This window comes from Panthera tigris, chromosome A2 (genome assembly GCF_018350195.1).
Source record: "Panthera tigris isolate Pti1 chromosome A2, P.tigris_Pti1_mat1.1, whole genome shotgun sequence".
Classification (NCBI taxonomy): Eukaryota; Metazoa; Chordata; class Mammalia; order Carnivora; family Felidae; genus Panthera; species Panthera tigris.
In genome coordinates, this window is record NC_056661.1 from 61,038,102 (window position 1) to 61,056,367 (window position 18,266).

At 57.9% G+C, this 18,266-nt stretch overlaps 2 protein-coding genes across 3 annotated transcripts; both read right to left on the minus strand.

Annotated features, from left to right (window-relative positions):
* Positions 1 to 5,611: 5,611 nt before the first annotated feature.
* DDX56 (DEAD-box helicase 56) lies at positions 5,612 to 13,256 on the minus strand. Its single transcript, XM_042962849.1, has 14 exons — positions 13,016 to 13,256; positions 12,766 to 12,927; positions 12,153 to 12,313; positions 11,832 to 12,002; positions 11,624 to 11,714; positions 10,861 to 11,105; positions 10,435 to 10,554; positions 9,850 to 9,963; positions 9,679 to 9,773; positions 8,550 to 8,623; positions 8,328 to 8,417; positions 8,086 to 8,191; positions 6,176 to 6,252; positions 5,612 to 5,866 (listed from the first exon to the last, which is right to left on the minus strand). The coding sequence occupies exons 1-14, from the start codon at positions 13,073 to 13,075 to the stop codon at positions 5,789 to 5,791; spliced, it is 1,644 nt and encodes a 547-aa protein (XP_042818783.1). The 5' UTR covers positions 13,076 to 13,256; the 3' UTR covers positions 5,612 to 5,788.
* A 1,732-nt stretch (positions 13,257 to 14,988) lies between these two features.
* On the minus strand, positions 14,989 to 18,064 carry TMED4 (transmembrane p24 trafficking protein 4). 2 transcript variants are annotated; one of them, XM_042962858.1, is made up of 6 exons: positions 17,882 to 18,064; positions 17,662 to 17,762; positions 17,373 to 17,498; positions 16,967 to 17,113; positions 16,404 to 16,592; positions 14,989 to 15,930 (listed from the first exon to the last, which is right to left on the minus strand). In XM_042962858.1, exons 1-5 carry the CDS (start codon positions 18,006 to 18,008, stop codon positions 16,443 to 16,445), a joined length of 651 nt encoding a protein of 216 aa, XP_042818792.1. In that variant the 5' UTR covers positions 18,009 to 18,064; the 3' UTR covers positions 14,989 to 15,930; positions 16,404 to 16,442. The 2 variants fall into 2 exon arrangements, with proteins under 2 accessions (XP_042818792.1, XP_042818786.1); XM_042962852.1 differs by lacking the exon at positions 14,989 to 15,930 and having other exon boundaries at positions 15,932 to 16,592.
* Between the last annotated feature and the right edge of the window lie 202 nt (positions 18,065 to 18,266).

Genomic DNA, 18,266 nt, shown 5'->3' on the forward strand with positions numbered 1-18,266 from the left:
AAAGTCACAGTCCTCAAGACGAGTGTGGTACTGGAAGGATGGATGTATAGACCAGGGACAGGCTTTCCATCACATGGTGCAGGGAAAGCTGGATGTCCACATGCAAAAGAGTAAGGTTGGACCCTTACCTGTCACCGTACACAAAAACTAACTCAAAATACACCAAATTGGTGTGCCTGGTGGCTCAGTAGTAGCTTAAGCATCCAATTTCGGCTCAGATCACAATGTTGCAGTTTGTGGGTTTGAACCCTGTGTCAGGCTCTGTGCTGACAGTGTAGGGCCTACTTGGAATTCTGTCTCCCTTTGTCTGCCCCTTTTCCACTGACTCCCTCTTTCTCAAAAGTAAATCAACATTTTTAAAAAGCAGACCAGGGACGCCTGGGTGCCTTAGCTGGTTAAGCATCTGACTCTTGCTTTCGGTTCAGGTCATGATATCGAGGTTCATGAGATTGCATCAGGCTCCATGCTAACAGTGCAGACCCTGATTGGGATTCTCTCTCTGCCCCTCTCCCACTCACAGTCTCTCAAAATGAATAAACTTAAAAAAAAAAAAAAATGGACCAAACTCTCAAGAGGTAAAAGTATAAAACTTTTTTAAATTTTTAGTGTTTATTTTTGAGAGAGCGAGTGAGCACGAGTGAGAGGGGGAGGGGCAGAGAGACAGAAGGAGACACAAAATCTAAAGCAGGCTCCAGGCTCTGAGTTGTCAGCACAGAGCTGGACGTGGGGCTTGAACCCCTGAACCGTGAGATCATGAGCCGAGCCAAAGTTGGATGCTTAACTAACTGAACCACCCAAGCTTCCCACTATAAAACTCTTAGAAGAAAATTTAGAGGAAATTCTTCACGATGTTGAATTCAGCGATGGTTTTGATGCTATAGCAAAAGCACAGGCCAAAGGAACAGTAAATAAATTAGAATTCATCACAGTTGAAGTCCTTTGTGCATCGAAGGACACCATCAAGAGAGTGCAATGGTAACCCACAGAATGGGAGAAAACATTTGCAAAGTATCAAAAACATATCTGATAAGGAATTAGTATCCAGAATATATAAAGAACTCCTAAAATAACCAAGGAACTCACCCAACTTAAAAACAGACAAGGGGCCCCTGGGGGGTTCAGTCGGTTGAGCATCAGACTTCAGCTCAGGTCATGATCTCAGTCTGTGAGTTTGAGCCCCACGTTGGGCTCTGTGCTGACAGCTCGGAGCCTGGAGCCTGCTTCGGATTCTGTGTCTCCCTCTCTCTCTACCCCTCCCCTGCCCACACTCTGTCTCTCGATAATAAACGTTAAACAAAAATTAAACAAACAAAACAACCCACCACCCAGACTCCAGCAGGCTTCCCCTGCTCCACCCAGCATGGCACTTGGTTGGCTGCCTTCTCTGTGTGTGTCCTGCTCCTGGAGGCTGACTTCCTGGTTCCTGGGTACAGGGATCCTGAACACACATAAGGGTCCCATCAAGACATTTCAGTGGACAGATTAGATCCTTTGTCCCTGGAGCTCAGCAGCAGTCAGGACTGACAGCTGCAGAAGCTCGAGAGCTCAGGCTGTCTGCTCTTTTGTTCCCACTTGCCCATGGGGCAGGCACCAGCATCTCTGGAGGAAGCCCGCTCCTCCAAGGCCACTGCTGATGTGGGGAAGGGCCAGCAGCGAGGCCAGCTGTCTGCTTTATAGAACCCTTACATGGACAGACCTCAGGTCCTTCCCGAGGACTCCCTGGACGGGCAGCTAGGACAATCCATCCCTCACTGCTGCCTCCATGGGCACCCCTGGCCCATCTCCAGGATCTGGCAAAAGAAGACCTTAGATGTTAACGTGACAAGATGTGGGCAGGGCTGAGAACACAGAAGTCAGACCACCAAACAGGGCTTGGAGTTCAGGCACCCAGGCTGAGTGAGGACAAGGCCCGGAAAGCTGACCCCTGATGCCTAGTCTCTACTTGACAAGCATGTGGCTCCTCGTGTCCTTCCCAGCCCTTGGAGCTGGCTAGGCAACTTCACGGTAGCCCTTCTATAGTGGTCTCTGTTGGCACTCCCCCTGCACTTTCTAATCTGGAGCTGAGTTGGGCGGCGAAGGGACCTGAAGCAGGTCACCAGCCAGGGGTCCCACAGCCCCCATCCAGGGAATGGGCAAGGGCAGGCAGGGGTGGGCCTGACGTCACTAGATAGATACCCAACAGCTTGGCAGCCAGCCCCAGGCTGGGGAAGCCCCATGATCTCCGCCCTGAGTCACGGAGGGGACACACAAGGTGCGTCCAACCCGCTATGTCAGAGGGCAGAGTCCAGCCCGGTCGGTACATCCTTTCCTTTCACTTTTCATTGTAAACAGTCAGGAGCCTCTGGCACCAGGACAGTCCCTTAGTCGAGCCCCTACCTCTGGGTCTCGCATCCCAAGGTGGACAGCAGGACGACCAAGTCCGTACTAGAGAGACAGAGGAGGGTGGCCAGCTCAGGCGAGGAGTCAGGAGGGCTTGCTGGACAAGGCTGTGCTCCAGCAAGGGAACTTCCAAATTTAGAAAAGGTCAAGGGCACCTGGGTGGCTCGGTTAAGCATCCAACTTTGACTCAGGTTACGATCTCACAGTTCATGAGTTCGAGCCCCAAGTTGGGCTCTGTGCTGACAGCTTGCAGCCTGGAGCCTGCTTCAGATTCTGTGTCTCCCTCTCTCTGCCCCTCCCCTGCTTGTGTTCAATCTCTCATAAATAAAATTTTTTTAAAAATTCAAAAAAAAGGTCAGCCAGGTAGATCTGAATTTCAGACAATGGATAATTTTGTAGATCACACACATTGCATGGGACACACTTATGCTAAAAAGTGACAGCCCTCATCACGTATGTTACAGATGATCAGGCTCAACAAGGGATGGGACAGGACTCAAACTGAACTCTCTCACCTGGGGTTCCAGAGTGGGGTCCGCAGATCCCAACACCAGCCCAGTCTGTCCCTCAGCCAGGTGCCACTGGCCTGGCTTTTCTCTGAGCCTCAGTTTCCCCATCTGTAGAATGGGATAGGTGCATAGACATGAAAGCTCACCTCTCAAGGGGTCTTGAGCCCAGCACCATCAGCCTCCCCTGGCAGGAAGGTCTTGAGGAACACAGAGCCCCAGGCCCTGCCCGAGACCTGCTGGCTCAGACCTGCATCCCTGCATCGTAAGGGGAAGCCTGTGCCTCAGGTGTCCGCAGAAGTGAGGGGAGGGGTGCTGTGTGCAGAGCCCCCGTGGGCATGTCCCACACAAGAACACTGGATGGGTCACTTCACTCCACTCACAGAGACGCAGGGGGAAACCAAGAGAGGCAAGGTCCCCCCCTGGAAGCCAGCTGGGCCGGCGCACCGCGGTGTCACAAAGAGCCCCTGCCCATGTGCCTACTCTGCTCAGTGGACGGACTGCTGGTGGGCTCGTGGGTGAGCAGACACTGAACTCTATTGTCCCGAGAGGCATCTGTCCAGTGGTGCCTGGCCCACTCCCCATGCAGGTGCGTGAGCACCACCCCCTTGTGCATGCACAAATTGCTGTGACAGACAGAAACAGGGCACCCCAGCACTTCCTCCTGCAGGACAGAGGCCAGCATTTGGCAGGGGCGTCTCCCTGCACGTACCCCACTGGACTGCCCCTACCTCTCAGGGACCCTGCCCCTAGGGACCAAAGTGCCTGGAACGCGTTCCCCTGAGTCACTGGCCCGCAGCAGATGGGTATCAGTTAGCTGGAAACACTCTGGGTCCAGAGGTTTCTAGGAGCACAGTGTTCTTCCCTCCTTTATCTCCACCGCCCCTTGGCTATCTGATCCGGAAGCTCCTCTGCTCCAAAACCACCTGCTCCTCCCTCCACCTTCTCAGCACTTAGCATAGGACTCTTATCTCAGAAATAAATTACTTCCTCAGCCTTTCCCTATTTGAAGACACCACTTTGTTTTCTTTTTGCTCTCAGATGCGTCAGGATCCCACAGGCTGTTTCCAGTCAGGTCTGTCTCAGTCAGTGCGCTGCCCAGCCCCCCACCCCACCCCTGCACCTGGCAGGTCCCAGCAAGTGTGTGGTTTGCGGCTCGGGTGCAGTTAAGAGCAGATTCCCACCTCCCAGAAGCACCCACTCAGGCATCCGTGTGGGTGTGACTGCCGGCTTGAGGTGACATGGTCCCTGCACTCTGCCGACCTTTCGGCTGTGAGCCTTATGCTTCAGGCTTATAGCAGGCTCACCCCACCCCACCCCACCCCTCCTAGGTCCAGGGTGTCCTCCCACACGCCCACATCCCTAGGGCCTGTCTGGCTCTGGTTTAGACACACATTGGGTGGACAAGTCTAGCCCCAGAATGTAAATTAAGTTTCCCCACATGTAAATTAAGTAAATGGACACAGCAAGGCCTATCCCCAGGGTGGGGTGGGGACTAGATGACCCTCTGTGGTGTCAGGGTGCAGGGACGCCCCACTCTCTCCACTGCCCCAGCTGGCTGACATTCTAGCTCAGGGAGGGGTGCGTCGGCACAGCCCAGCTCCCACATGCCTCAGATGGCACCTGCCCCGTGGTGGTGAGAGTGCTGGCCAGGCCAGCTGTTCCTCCACTGGGGTGGCCGCTGGGCCAGCACAGGGCCCACATCCCATCCACCAGCCCTCACTTGCCCCGTAAGCTCAGTGCGCCAGGAACTTCTGAACCCTGCTTCCCACCTGGGAATGGGGACCAGCCTTCTCCAGAGCTTGTTGAAGACAACAGGTGTACAGCCTCAGCTCTGTCCCCAAGTGGGGACCAGGCCCAGGGCAGTCCCCTTGGACCCAAACCCTCCTGCACCTGGATCCAAGCTGCAAGCTCACTGGCCAGGAGCATGTGGAGGTGGTAGGGTCAGAGGGACAGGGAACCTCGGGGAGAAGGCTGCTGTGCCCTCGTAGGCAGCCCAGAACACTCAGGGCCCTCCTGTGCTCAGGGCCAGGCCTCGGCTCCTCCCCGCCTCATAAAGCAGCTTCAGGCCAGTTGGAACCCCAGTGGCCCCCCGGGCTCGCTCACAGAGCCCCACCAGCACACCTCAGAAACCCTCAAATGCAACAGCAGCAGGAAAGGTCAAGCCCCAGCAACCCCAAGCGCCACCACACTCTCACAGGAAGCAAAGACACAGCTTCCTCGCTGCCCTATGTTCTCTCCCAACCAGCCCGGCCTCACAAGGCCCACAGCAGGTGACAGTCACACCAGGACATGGCACAAGGGAGACCCCTGCCTTTGGACAGCAGCAGACGCTGGGATCTGCTCCTTCTGGGGCCTTCTGGCTGGGTGGAGAGCCTGGAACGCTGCACATGCACACCCCGTGACGACTCCCTGGGCTCCCTGCCTCCGGGAGGCATTTACGACATAACCAGGCTTGGAGGGGGAGGTGTGGGGCTCACGGCTGGGAAGGCCCGCCTCCTTGTGGTGCTCCAGGGGAGCAGGGTCATTCCAAGTCCTGGGCGCGGCAGTGGTTGGGCCAGAGACCCAGGCGAGGTGGGTCACAGCGCCGCACGGCTGACCTCTGCTGGCCCGGCAGGTACCACACGCAGCAGGCAGAGAGCCAGGCGCCGCCTCCTGGATGCGGTTTAATTCCCAAGGTTTCCAGGGATGAGCATACCTTCACACAGAGAGGAAGCACAGGCCAGGCCAGCCAGAATCCTTATTCTGTCAAGGAACAAAGTGGCAGCCTGGTGGCACCAGGAACCAGCACCACCACGGCGCTGCCTGCCCCACCATCCAGACCATCCAGGACGGGAAGCTGGCCTCCGCTCCCTGCTCAGCCCCAGAACGCATCCCCAAGACCAGAGGCTGCACGCACAGCCTCAGGGAGGCACAGCGGTGGGCCTACGTCTCTCCTCTCTGTGCCTGAAGCTGCGCAGTGGGTTCCGGGTCCGTGCCTTCTGCGGGGCAAAGTCACGGGTTAGCCAGGAAATTGGGTTCAGCGGAGACAGACTGGGAGAGATGGGAGGCGTGGTCCCCGCTAGACAGGGTGGGCAGCGGGGGCAGAGCAGACCCTCCTGCGTTCTTGAAGCTGCTGGCAAGCAGCCCAGGGAGTGTCTGCCCCCACGACTAACCCGCAGCCCAAGAGCATGGGCCGAGTTCTCAGGGCCCTTCCCCCACCTCCCAAGGGCAAGGGACATGTACACCCCTAAGACAACGGAACAAGGTAGGAGAGCCCTGCAGCATCACCAAGGACCCAGAAAACTTACCTTGACCTTGGCCTTCTTAGAGGCCAGCTTCTTCCGCTTCTTGGGAGGGTGGACAAGACCACGCAGAGCAGGAGGGACTAAAAGACACACAGACCCCATGGCTGCCACCACCCCTGCACATAGCCCACCTGCCCACCCACGCCCCCTGTGACCGGCGGGCTGGCTCCAATCTGCCCCTATGTCCAAGGGGCCCAGGAGCCCCCGCTGCCTCCCGCCACGTGCCCAGGGCTGCGAGGGTGGCTGTGTTCTGGGACGAGATTGCAAAGACACAGGTTAAGTCCCTCCCCGACTGTGTTTGCTTGCTGCGTTAAGAACGTGGCAGAAAGATAAAATCACATGCATTTTTAAGGCAAAGATACTTCTGAAACAGAAAAAAAGCCCACGTGTAACTTCTTCACATGTGGTCTGTTATTACAAATTCATACCCAACCAGAGCCCTTCCCTCACATCCTTCCTACACCCACCAGGCCACATGGTCACTGCTGCCACGTGCTGTGATCCTTGGCCTCTGACCTCACCACCACCTGACCTTGGCAGGGCACCCACCCAATCCCCACAGGCCTCCACATCCCACTGCCGCCCTCTCCCACCTCACCTGGCCCCCTAGGCTCCCCGCCACACACTCTTACCAAAGACTTTACTCCTGTGGGATGCAGGACAGGGTTCCCTCACCCCCTTCTCCCTGTCTCTCTAGGTCAGTCCTTGGGGAACCTGGCCCCCACCAATCCCTCCGGGTCAGTCCTTGGGGAACCTGGCCCCCACCAATCCCTCCAGTTCAGTCCTTGGGAACCCAGCCTCCACCAATCCCTCCAGGTCTTTGGGGAACCCGGCCGCCACCAGTCCCTCCAGGTCAGTCCTTGGGGAACTTGGCCCCCACCAATCCCTCTAGGTCAGTCCTTGGGGAACCCAGCCCCCACCAATGCCTCCACGTCAGTCCTTGGGGAACCCGGCCCCCACTAATCCCTGAAGGTCAGTCCTGGGGAACTTGGCCCCCACCAATCCCTCCAGATCAGTCCTGGGGAATTTGGCCCCCACAGTCCCTCCAGTCTTTGGAGAACCTGGCCCCCACCAGTCCCTCCAGATCAGGCCTGGGGAATTCGGTCCTTCCAGTTCAGTCCTTGGGGAACCTGGCCCCCACCAATCTCTCCAGGTCAGTCCTTGAGGAACCTGGCCTTCACCAACGTCTCCAGGTCAGTCCTTGGGGAACCTGGCCCCCACCAATCTCTTTAGGTCAGTCCTTGGGAACCTGGCCCCCACCAATCCCTGAAGGTCAGTCCTGGGGAACTCGGCCCCCACCAATCCCTCCAGATCAGTCCTGGGGAATTCGGCCCCCACCAGTCCCTCCAGTCTTTAGAGAACCTGGCCCCCACCAGTCCCTCCAGGTCAGTCCTGGGGAACCCACTCCACCAGTCTCTGTGGCACCTTCCCATGTTCTGAATCCTTCTGTGCTGCTGGCCCAAGCCTTTCCTGCACACCCACGGGCTTGAGAGGGCCAACTCTTACTGGCCCTTCCCCCTTAACCTGTCTTCAGCAAGTTCAGCACAAAAACACATGTGCTTGTTACCAGAGACACCACACACCGGACACCATTACCAGGATTACGGCTGCACAAAGAAAACCAGACACTTGGACCACCTGGTTGAATTTTGGCCTTGACTGTACCCCAGAAGCCGAGCTCATGGTCCATTCCTGACATGACGGTAACCTGGGCATCTCTGGTCCCCATGAGGCTCAGACAGGCCTGTTCCCCAATCCCCCACCCCCGCTTCACCTCCTGCCATGACCCCCTTCCACACTGGCCCTGCTGCATAACCAGCGGCTGGGATGGTGCTGCTGGGCCTGGGTGCGGCCTCTGCCAGTGCCTGCAGCATGGGGTCCCCGCCCCTGCCCACACAGGGGTACGTGCTCACCTAGGTAGTCAGGGACGTGGCCCAGGTGGGGCTTCACCACGGCAGGGTGCAAAGGCAGATCGTGCCGCAGCAGCTGGAGGTCCCGGGGGTTGTCTTCGAAGTATGTCTGCAAGGGACACGGGCGAACAGCAGGCTCACTCTTCCTTCTGAGGCCCTCCTGTGAGCAGCTGCGCCCCATGTGCTCCCTGCTCAGAGCCACGTGTCCCCCACAGAGGCCGAGTCCTCCCCCCACCGGCCCTCACCTTGAGCCTCTCTGAATGCAGAAGTTCCTCCTTGATCTCCTTCAACCTTGCCTCTCGAATGGCCTGTTTTGTCACTGAGCGCATGGCGTCCTGGGTGTGCACACCAGAGGTCAGGACGGCGAGGCTGCCCAATCTTCCCTCATGCCCAGCATTCAGCAGCAGGGGTCTGACCCAGGTCCCTGAGGAACGGACCCCCCTCCCCCCACCCCACGTTCCACTCACTCTGCAGCGATAGCGGAAGCCCTCGATCTCCTCCATGCGGAACTGGTAGGGCAGCAGGACAGGGGCCTCGTTCTCTGTGGAGAGAACAGCACAGAGGGTCCCCTGGGCTGAAGGTTCAGGGTGGGTCTACTGGGGGGTCACCTGCTCAGAGCCCCTTGTAACCCCTCCCTGGGGCGAAGCAGCCCAGAGCCCAGCCCACTGCTTCCCCGTGACGTGCATGTACAGCGAGAAACCAGAGTCTTGTGGATGGCCCACGACAGCTGCTCCAGGACACTGTGACTGAGGCAACCCATCATCCCCTGGGTGCCAGACACATCCTCAGCCTTGCAACCTGCCCACCTACCCACTCTCGCCATAAGAGCAGCAAAAGCAAAGGGCAGCACAGAACACCACCACCTGCAGCCACGCCCCGTTCTGAGCAGGAATGGCCACGCTGGGACACTCAGGGTCCGTGACAAACCAGCGTGCCAGCTGAAGAAGCCAGGGCACAACGCACCCCTCACATGCCTGCCAAGCGGTGCCCGGCCCATCTTCTGCACGGGCCCACAGGCTTAATGCCACGTGGTGAATGGTGTCTTTCCCGCACCCCCAACACAGGCAGCAATGAGGCTGCACAGAAGCCCTGTCCGGACCTCCTTACAGAACCTCCTGGCTGGAGGGCAGCCCCAGCCACGCCCCTTGCACAGCCTGCCCCTCGGCCTGGAAAGTTGCCAGCTATGCTGCTGCAACGTAACCTCGAAGACAGAGGAGCCCAGACCACGGCTGGGCTACCTGGGGGTCAGGGAAGGACACCCCGCGTAGCCTCCTCTCCCAAAGTCCTCTCCTGGGACACCACCAGCCCCCTCCCTTTTCTCCAAACCCACTCCCCTCCCTTGGTCCTTCTGCTCCTTGAATCAGACAATAAACGTGACTCTGACCACCTGCCCGACAGCTCTGGACCTCAGCTTGCTCATCTGTGGGGGATGCCGCCTGCCACCCTGAGTGTGAGAAGGTGGAGCAGGAGGGAGGGGCAGGGCAGGGCCGAGCAGAGCAGGGCCGAGCAGGGGTGCTACTGCCCACGCTGGTGTCCCCGCTGCCATCCCCACCACTGGGTCTGAGGTGTGGCTGGAGAGGAGGGCTGGGCTCTCACCTCCACAGAGAAGCTCCTCGATCGTGTCGAGGTGCGACTGCTCAGCGGGCAGCACGAAGGTCAAAACCATGCCTGGGTTGTTGGCACGCGCCGTCCTGCAAGGACACGTGGCCCGGCATCAATCTCCAGCCCGAGGCCCACTGCCTGCCCGCCAGGCCCCGGCTCTCCTACCTGCCAGCCCGATGAATGTAGGCTTCAGGGGTAGGGGGCAGATCAAAGTTGAGCACAGCGCACACGTGGTGGAAGTCTATGCCCCGGGCCACGCCGGCCTCCGGATCAGAAGCCCTGTGGGGAGACATCCTAGCGTCAGACTGACCTCCTCCTCCCTCCAGACCAGCGATCTCCAGCCTCTCAAGCCTTTTAATTCGCAACATCTCTCAATAAAGCTTGATAAGAAATGATAAAACCCTAACGGGTTTAAAACCCTAGAATTGGTACTGTTTCAGGACCTAGGGTAGTGGCGGCGGCCAAACCTTTCACCCTGACCTCAGCGCGGCAGGGGGGGGGCAGACTCACTGCATCACAAAGCGATCCGAGAGCCACACCTGGAGTCTGTTAGGCTCACGTTCCCTTGGGGAACCTACTCCTCACCCATCACAGACACACCCAGCACAGGACGGCCCACCAACAAGCCAAGTTTGGCCCTTACCGCTGCCCTGGGGCGCGTGCAGGTGCACCCTTCACCCCTCTTCTGTGGACCCGCAGGCCTGAACACCAGACTCCCTGCAGGGGCTGGGAAGAGAGACCAGCACTCACCTGTCTCCCTTGGGGCCCTTGCCTCGACGCTTGCCCTTAACCAGGGCTCCCAGAACTTCGGTGTCGGTCGCTATGACACAGTCGTAGAAGCCTTGGTTGAACTGTGAGATGATGTGGCACCTGTGGCCCGAGGGCAGAGGAAGCGTTGGGCCCAGGAGGCAGCTAGAGTCCCCCTCCCACCCTGACATCATCGTAACCACCACCCTGACACTTTCCTCCTCTCCAACTCTGTTCCTGCTCAACTGTCGTGCCTCAACAGCCTCAGCTGAAGACAAAGCGACGGCAGGAGTTGTGACAGGGAAAGTCAGCGAAGATCAGTCAGGCCCACAGCCAGGCCTCTACTTTGTGCTTAAGAGAGAACGCCAGCCGCGCCCACCCCCACCAACCCCCTCGGGCGCATCTCAGCTGGGGGGTGGCGTGGCCCACCTGGAGCGCAGTGGCAGCTCCCCGTTGAGCACGCAGGCGGGGATGCCAAACTGCTCCAGGAACAGGCGCAGCCTGTAACTCCTCTCCAGCGTGTTGACAAACAGCAGGGACTTGCCCCGGATCAGCGAGAGCTTGAGCAGGGCGTACAGCAGCAGGAACTTGTCCTCCTCGGTCTCACAGACCACCTGAAACTGCTTTAACTGGTCTGGCCCTGGCAGCTGGGACTCCTGCAGCTTGAGAGTAACCTAGGGAAGACGGCCCCGCGGCCCGCGGTCAGGTCAGCTACCGCAAGCTGCTGGGCAACCAGGGCACAAAAGTGTGAGCCAGGGCACCCTGCGTCCCCTTCATCTGGGTGTCATGACAATTCAACGCACCCTAACCGTCGTGTGGGTGGAGGACACAAGACTACGATGCGCTAGAGGCATGTGACAGAGAAACACAACATGAGGGATGGCCCTCAGGAGGAAAGCCCTACGGCAGTGACCTTTCAGAAGAGTCCAGCTCACATAAGGTGAGAGCTTCGGCCATGCTGCTCAAAGCAGCCTTTCTGACCCTTGGGGGTCCCTGCTCATACCTTGAACCACCCCAGTGGACATCTGCATGGTTGTCTGTAGCGGACAGCGTGTTAACGACCACCGGCCTCTAGCGCCTCAGAACCAGAGAGGCTCACGCCCTAACAACTGTCCCACCCGAGATACCAAAGAGCTCCTTCGAGAAGGGAGTTTCACATCAGCGGCTCCAGCTGGTACTGCAGGGCCCTTACCGGGTTATGCAATACCAGCTCCTTGAGGGCCTGCACGTCTTCGTTGAAAGTAGCTGACATCAGAAGAGCCTGATAAATCCGGGGCAAGTGACTGGAACAAAGCAGAACCTGTCAGACTCCAGCTCCGAGCCACCAAGTGTAGCAGGTGAAGCTCTGGCCCCCTGCTCCAGGCCCTGGAGCCTGTTCCCACCCCACGCGTCCTCCTTACCAGAGCAGACTCTTGAGTTCCTCCTCAAAACCAAAGGAGAAGAGAAGGTCAGCCTCGTCCACCACCAGCAGCTCCAGGGAGTCTCTCAGGGTCAAGCTGTCTTGCTGCAAGTGGTTTAAGATGCGAGACGGGGTCCCCACTACTATATCGGGCTTCTCCATCAGCACAGCTCTGCAGGCAGGCAACACCTCAGTATGGGAGAGAAGGGCGCAGCTGGGGCCTCACCCCTGCCTGCTCCTCCTCATGACTGCATAACCCCCCCCCCTTAGCCCCCCAGGCCCATGCCCTTCATTCCTCCACGGCCCTGCTGCTCTCACCTACCTCTGAGAGGCTGAGTCTTCAGCAGCAGAGACATCTGCCACCCGGATGTCCCGAGCGCAGTAGGCAGCCAGCTGCTGAACCATGGACCGGGCCTGCCGCGCCAGCTCCTTGGTGGGCACCAGCACGAGCCCTCTCACAGCCTGCTCTACCGCGGGGCCAGTCTGCAAGAGCACAAACGTCAGACTTCAGCGGGCCAGCCCGCGGCCGCAGAGCCATCGGACGCTTTGCTTTCCTTTCCTCCGTCTCCTCCGGGCAATCTGACCCAACCGTGGGGGCTTCCCCATAACCACCTGGCTCTGTCCTCATCAAGCCCTCGCTCACTTGTATTCTTCTCAGAACGGAATGCTCTTTCCGCAGGCGCCGACCCTCACGAACGGCAACTTACTTTGCGGTGAACAAAGTTACTTAAACGCTAGAGGTTCACGTGAGTTAAGCAGAACCGGGAAAGGTGCCCGCTCTCCATGGCACAGAGAAGGGAATGTGATGCAACCTCTACGCAAAGAACAACGCTGGCAGCGCCTGGGCTGGGGCCAGGCAACCTCGGTTGCAGCCCAGTGCGCGGACCAGCACCAGGCACGCCCCTCCCGCCCCTCGGGCTCCCGCCCCGACCCACCGCCTTCCTGTGGAGCAGCAGCTGCAACATCGGAATGGCGTAAGCGGCCGTCTTCCCAGAGCCCGTGCGCGCCCGAGCCAGGAGGTCCTTCCCCTCCAGGGCCAGCGGGATGGCCTTCTCCTGGATCAGCGTGGGGCGCGACCAGCCCAGGTCGGCGACGGCCTAGGAGACACGAGGCGCGGCTCAGGCGGCGCGCGGCGCTGTGGCCGCCCCTGCCCCGTCGGCCCGGCTCCTCAGCCTTCCCTGGTACCTGCAGGAGCCGGGGGTCCAGACCCATGTGCTCGAAGCCCAGCACCTCTGGGTCCGCCATGCCGCCTCTCTGCGACGCCAGCGCAAACGCACCGCAGTCAGAGCGCGACTGCGCATGGGCCGCACCCCCCCCCCGGAAGTGCTGCGGCCTGGGTTTCCGGCGTTCCGGCTGGGCTGTGCGGCTGCGGCCGTGCGCAGGGTCCGGGGTCGCAGGCGGAGCCTCATCCTCAGGCCCGGCCGGGTGGGTGTTCCGGCGACGGAGGCAGGGCTGCGTGGTCGCCGGTGCCCGCCTCCGCCCGCCCACCAAGGGCCCGGACCCGCCTCCTGTCCGCAGTCGTTGCCTGTGGGTCCACCTTCAGGTAGCGCTGCCTCTGTCAGCCTCGCCCTAGGAGTCCCGCCCGCACTGCCTCCACCGGGAGACTAGCGTCGGGGCCTGCCTGTGTGCACCCCCCGCCGGGGAGGGGGCCCCCCCAAACCCGCTCCCGGGCCGCGGTGTGTGCGCTCCGCCTGCCCCCGGGCCGCCGCGCTTGAGGCCACCTTCTCGGCACCTGCGGCGTCGGTGGAGTCCAGGTTGCAGTGGGAACCGAGCAGGGGGTGGCGGCTTGCAGAGAAAACATGTGACCCTGCGTGCACCAGCACAAGGGCTCAAGGCCCCGAGGTACTCCATAGGACGGACAGGCTGCAGCACCTAGGCCGTACTGGGATGAGGGCTGGAAAAACGACTAGCATGAGTCATAGAGAGAAGAAGGTCGGCCGGCCTGGAGTTCCCTAATGTGGCTGCCCATCAGTTACCTGCACAACGTGGTTAAAAATAAGGATTCTCGTGGCCACCTGTATTCCCTACTGCTGCTGTAACAAATCAGCATAAACTTAGCATAAAACAACACAACTATTGTCCTATGGTTCTGTAGTTCACTCTTACGAGGTCTCACCAGGCTTAAATAACTTTGGCAACACTGCATTTGCTTCTGCAGACTCAGATAATTATTTGCTTTGCCCTGCTTGCCTGGGGGTCCACTTCCTTCATCCTCAGCGCCAGCAATGGTGGGTTGAGTCCTCACGTCTCATCGCTGTCTTTTGCCTCCACTTTCAATGAACCTTGTGATGCCACTGGACTCACCCAGATAACCCAAAATAATCTCCCTAGTTAATAGCAACCTTCATTTTCCTTTGCCCAGAGCTGGAGACCAGGCCTCTCCCCCTACCGTTTTTTTGTTTTTTTTTTTTTTTTTTTGTGGTTAAGGATGTCATACTAAGAAAGGAAGAATTTCAGAATGTAATCAGGGTAGTATTGTGAAGAAAATCAGATTTCCCTGAATCTAGCCAAACTTGTTTTCTAAAAAAAAAAACCCCAAAACAAAAAACCTTTCATAGACCACAAGGTATGTGAATGTCACACACCAGCACGAAGATCCTCCTCTCCACAGCCACCACTTGCTGGCCCATCATCTTTCATTGACCTGCCCCATCAGTGGTCCATGCCCCTTCCTTTCAAAACGTCACAGAAGAAACCCAGAACTCACAGACCTACTGGCATAACCAAGATCCACTTGACTGTGTCTGTAGTGGACAGACTGGAAGCCTGCTCTGGTTCTTAGCTGTAGTCTTCTGCCCTCCCTCAGCCCGGGCTCCAGCAGAACAGCCACAGTCCCAGCCACATCCCTTAGTCCCCAGGCGCCCCAAGCCAGAGGTCCGCGTGGCTAACAAGTTCCAGGGCCACCTCTTTTTCCCTGTGTTAATTTTCACCTAAGAAAATTTTAAACTAGGAGCACCTGGGGGGCTCAGTTGGTTGAGCACCTGACTTTGGCTCAGGACATGATCTCACAGTTTGTGAGTTATAGCCCGACACTAGGCTCGCTGCTGTCAGCCTATCAGTACAGAGCCCACTTTGGATCCTCTGTCCCTCTCCCTGTTCCACCCCTGCTGGCACTCTCCCCAAAATAAGTAAATATTTTTTTAAAAATTGAAAACTAATTTTAAGTATTCAAAGAAATTTTAGAGAAGTCAGTTACAGTAGTTCACTTACTGGACTGTTACACAACCATCCAGAATCAGAAACAGGAGAAACACTTAATTTTAAATATGCTTACACATATTGAATGACAAAGCCTAGAAAACAAACTTGCATGTGTTTTTATGATTAAAAACATGAACACGTGGAATAGTATGGGATGCAGAGAAAAAGATTTAGTTCTGTGGGTCAAATAATATGTTAAATGAACAAATGCATGTAATAAATAAAACCATGAAAGAAAAAGCCAAGAATGGGCAAGTTTACTACAAGAGGGGGACAGTGTACTAAGATCTGTAAAAGATTCCAGGGGCTAAGAAACAGGTAGTTCATCTGCTTGCGCGATTCCCTGCTGATGGGCCTGTGTGGCCGACCTCTGTGAGTGGCTGAGCAACTGCCCTGTCCGTTCCACACCCATGGACACCCATCCGGCCAAACCCCTGCAGAATGAGGCCACACTGAAGCCCACTGTGGGACAGCACGGGAGCCAGCAAGGCCAAGGGCCTTTCTTCCACTTCCTTTCGTGCCTCCCCTCTGCTCACCACCCCTTACTTCATTTCAAACACAGCTACTACAACACATTTTATTTCACTGGAAAAATCTGTGTGAAGAACCAAACGTGGCTCCTGCAAAAAAAACATTTACCATGGCTTAAATCAAAGTGAAAAGAAGAGAGGAGGAGGGCCCCGCCGGTGCTAGCTCTGTGACTGCCTCACTCTCAGAAACCCTGCGTGATGGAAATCGCAGGTGCCTCAGGGAAGTCTCTGCCCAGCCGCCTGGGGAGGCCGTGAGAGCATCTATGATGTCTGTGAGCTGCTGCGGCCCTTAAAACTGTTCGGAGAAACAGCGTAGGGGAAGCTGCGTGGGTGTTTTCACCTAGTCAAACACAGGCAGGAACACTTCAACTAGGAAGTAAAATATATATAATTTATCAAAAAATAGTTCTAATATATAGAAAAACATTACAATTCTCTGAGGCCTCTGCCCCTTATTTACATTCACAAAGCCACTGAGCAAACCCAGGACTAACAAGGGAATAGGGAGGCAGGGCCGCCCCTGGCCGGGCGTTTCAGCTGCCTACTGCAGAAATAGAAAGAGAGAAACTAAAGGGGTAGCAGACACTTTTTCACTTGCTCTTTTTGTGCCAGGATGGGGGGAATCCCAGACCCAAGACTTAGTCCCGGGTCAGTTCCGACTCCAAACAGACCCCAAATGGACCTTTGGAAACTCAGACCAACGTCCTGGGTCCTTGAAAACCAGTGTGCACAAGTGGCTGACGTGAATGCTTTGTTGCCATGGAAACAATGTGGCTTGTGGTCTTTTTTCATTTTTTTTCCCTCAAAATCCAGGTGGAGAAGTTATCAGGTGGGGAAAGTACCAAAAATTGATGTGACGGGAGGATCGGACGGAGAGGATACTACACCAGCTTCTTGGCCTCAAAGAAGCTTTTGAGGTGACGCATCTGCCAGATTCCAGTGAGGATGAGGATGACCGTCTGAGCAATTGACCACCACAGGACCCTCTGGTTGGTGCTCTCGCTGGTAAGACGGAAGCGCTCCTCACGATACTGCGCGAGACAACAGAGGTGGGTTAGAGGCACAGGGGAAACGTTGCCGGCTATTGTTAGGCTCCTCCCTCCTGCACAGGATTGAACTTCAGGACCAAGTGCCTTCTGAAATACCGCCCCTGATCCCACTGGCAGTGGCCCCAGGGTGGCATGCTGCCCTCCGCAAGCATCCCTGCTGGGCAGGCAACAGCTACTGCTAGACTGGGGACTGTCCTCTCTTCGCTTGGTCTACAAAGCTTGAAGACGGCTATGGAGACCGATACTCCCCCGTGTCAGCTGATCCCCCAAGTAGGAGAGGCCCCAGGCAGAAACTTCCAGTAGGCACAGAGGGTACAAAGGGCAGCAGCCATGTCCCAGTACAGTCACGTGCTTACCCTCTGGTAATCCTGCTCCTTCTGGATCTGCTCCACCTGATCAAGTAGCTGTCGAGCTCGGAGCTGCAGTTCTGTCAGTTTATCCTTGGCGGCAATCTCGGGGTAGTTGTTGGCATGCTCCCCACCCTGGATGTCTAGGTGCACACGCTACAAAGAGACGGGGTGAGCGCCCCAGGGTCCTAAGGTCAGAAACCCTCTGAGGTTACAGTGTCTGAGCCCAGGGGGCCTCCGACTCTGTTCCAGGCTACAAAACCTCCTCTGGTCCCTGGCTGTGGGATAGGAGTGCTGCGTCTGTCTCCCTGTGACCGTGTCACAAAGTGTCACAAACAACAATGGTCATGAACTCAAAACTTGACAAAATCAAACTCAAGATTCCGAGCTGTGGCCAAACAGAACATTCTCTTACCAGTCTGCCGCCAGCAAAGAGGGACATCCTGGTGGAGTTGGAATGCAGGCAGATCTGGTGGTCACCAGGAGTGTGGGAAGTAAAGGTGAAGCGGCCCTCCGAGCCATACTGCCGGGACAGCACCACCTGCAACAGGACAGAGAGAGCCCCTACCTGTACTGTCACCTGTCCCAGGGCACGCTCACGTCCTCTGAGCTCCGCGCGTCCCAAACAGCTCTAGCGAAGGAAGCCCGACGGAGTCTGCAAAGCGCCCCTGCCCCAGCCTGAGCACGGCCAGCGGGGGCCCTACCTTGCCTTCGGGATCCTTCACCTCCACGTGCATGCCCAGGCCCGGGGTCGAGGGCAGAAAGACTTCCTTCTGCTTGTCCCACATCTGGGTGCGGTAGTTCCCTGCGGAGCAGACAGAGCCGTCACGACCCGCCTGCTCCGCGCGACTCCCACGCTCCGCGGGGCGCCGTGACCGCGTCTGGGGGACACGCAGGGCCCTGTCCTCCCTCGCCCCGCCTGACCGATGACCATGGTCTCGTCGGGGATCTCCTCGATGAAGCAGCGCTTCTCGGTCTCGCCGATGTGGAAGTAGAGGCCCCGGGCGCCAGCTGCGCACAGCGCGAGCAACAGCAGCGCCGGTCGTCCCATCGCCCGCCGCCACCCGCCCGGACACCTGCCAACGAACGCCCTCGGCCCGCCGCGCACGCGCGCGCCTGCGCCCCAGTCCCGGCGCCGCAGCGGGGCCAGACGCAAAGTGCGCATGCGCTGTGACGCCGGCCCTGCGTCCGTCCGGGTCCGTGGGTCTTCCAGGCCGCGCAGCACGGCCGAAGAGGAGAATGCGCATGCGGGGGACGCCCGGGGCCCCTTCCCGCTTCCCCGGAGATGTTGCTCTCCTCGACATCTACC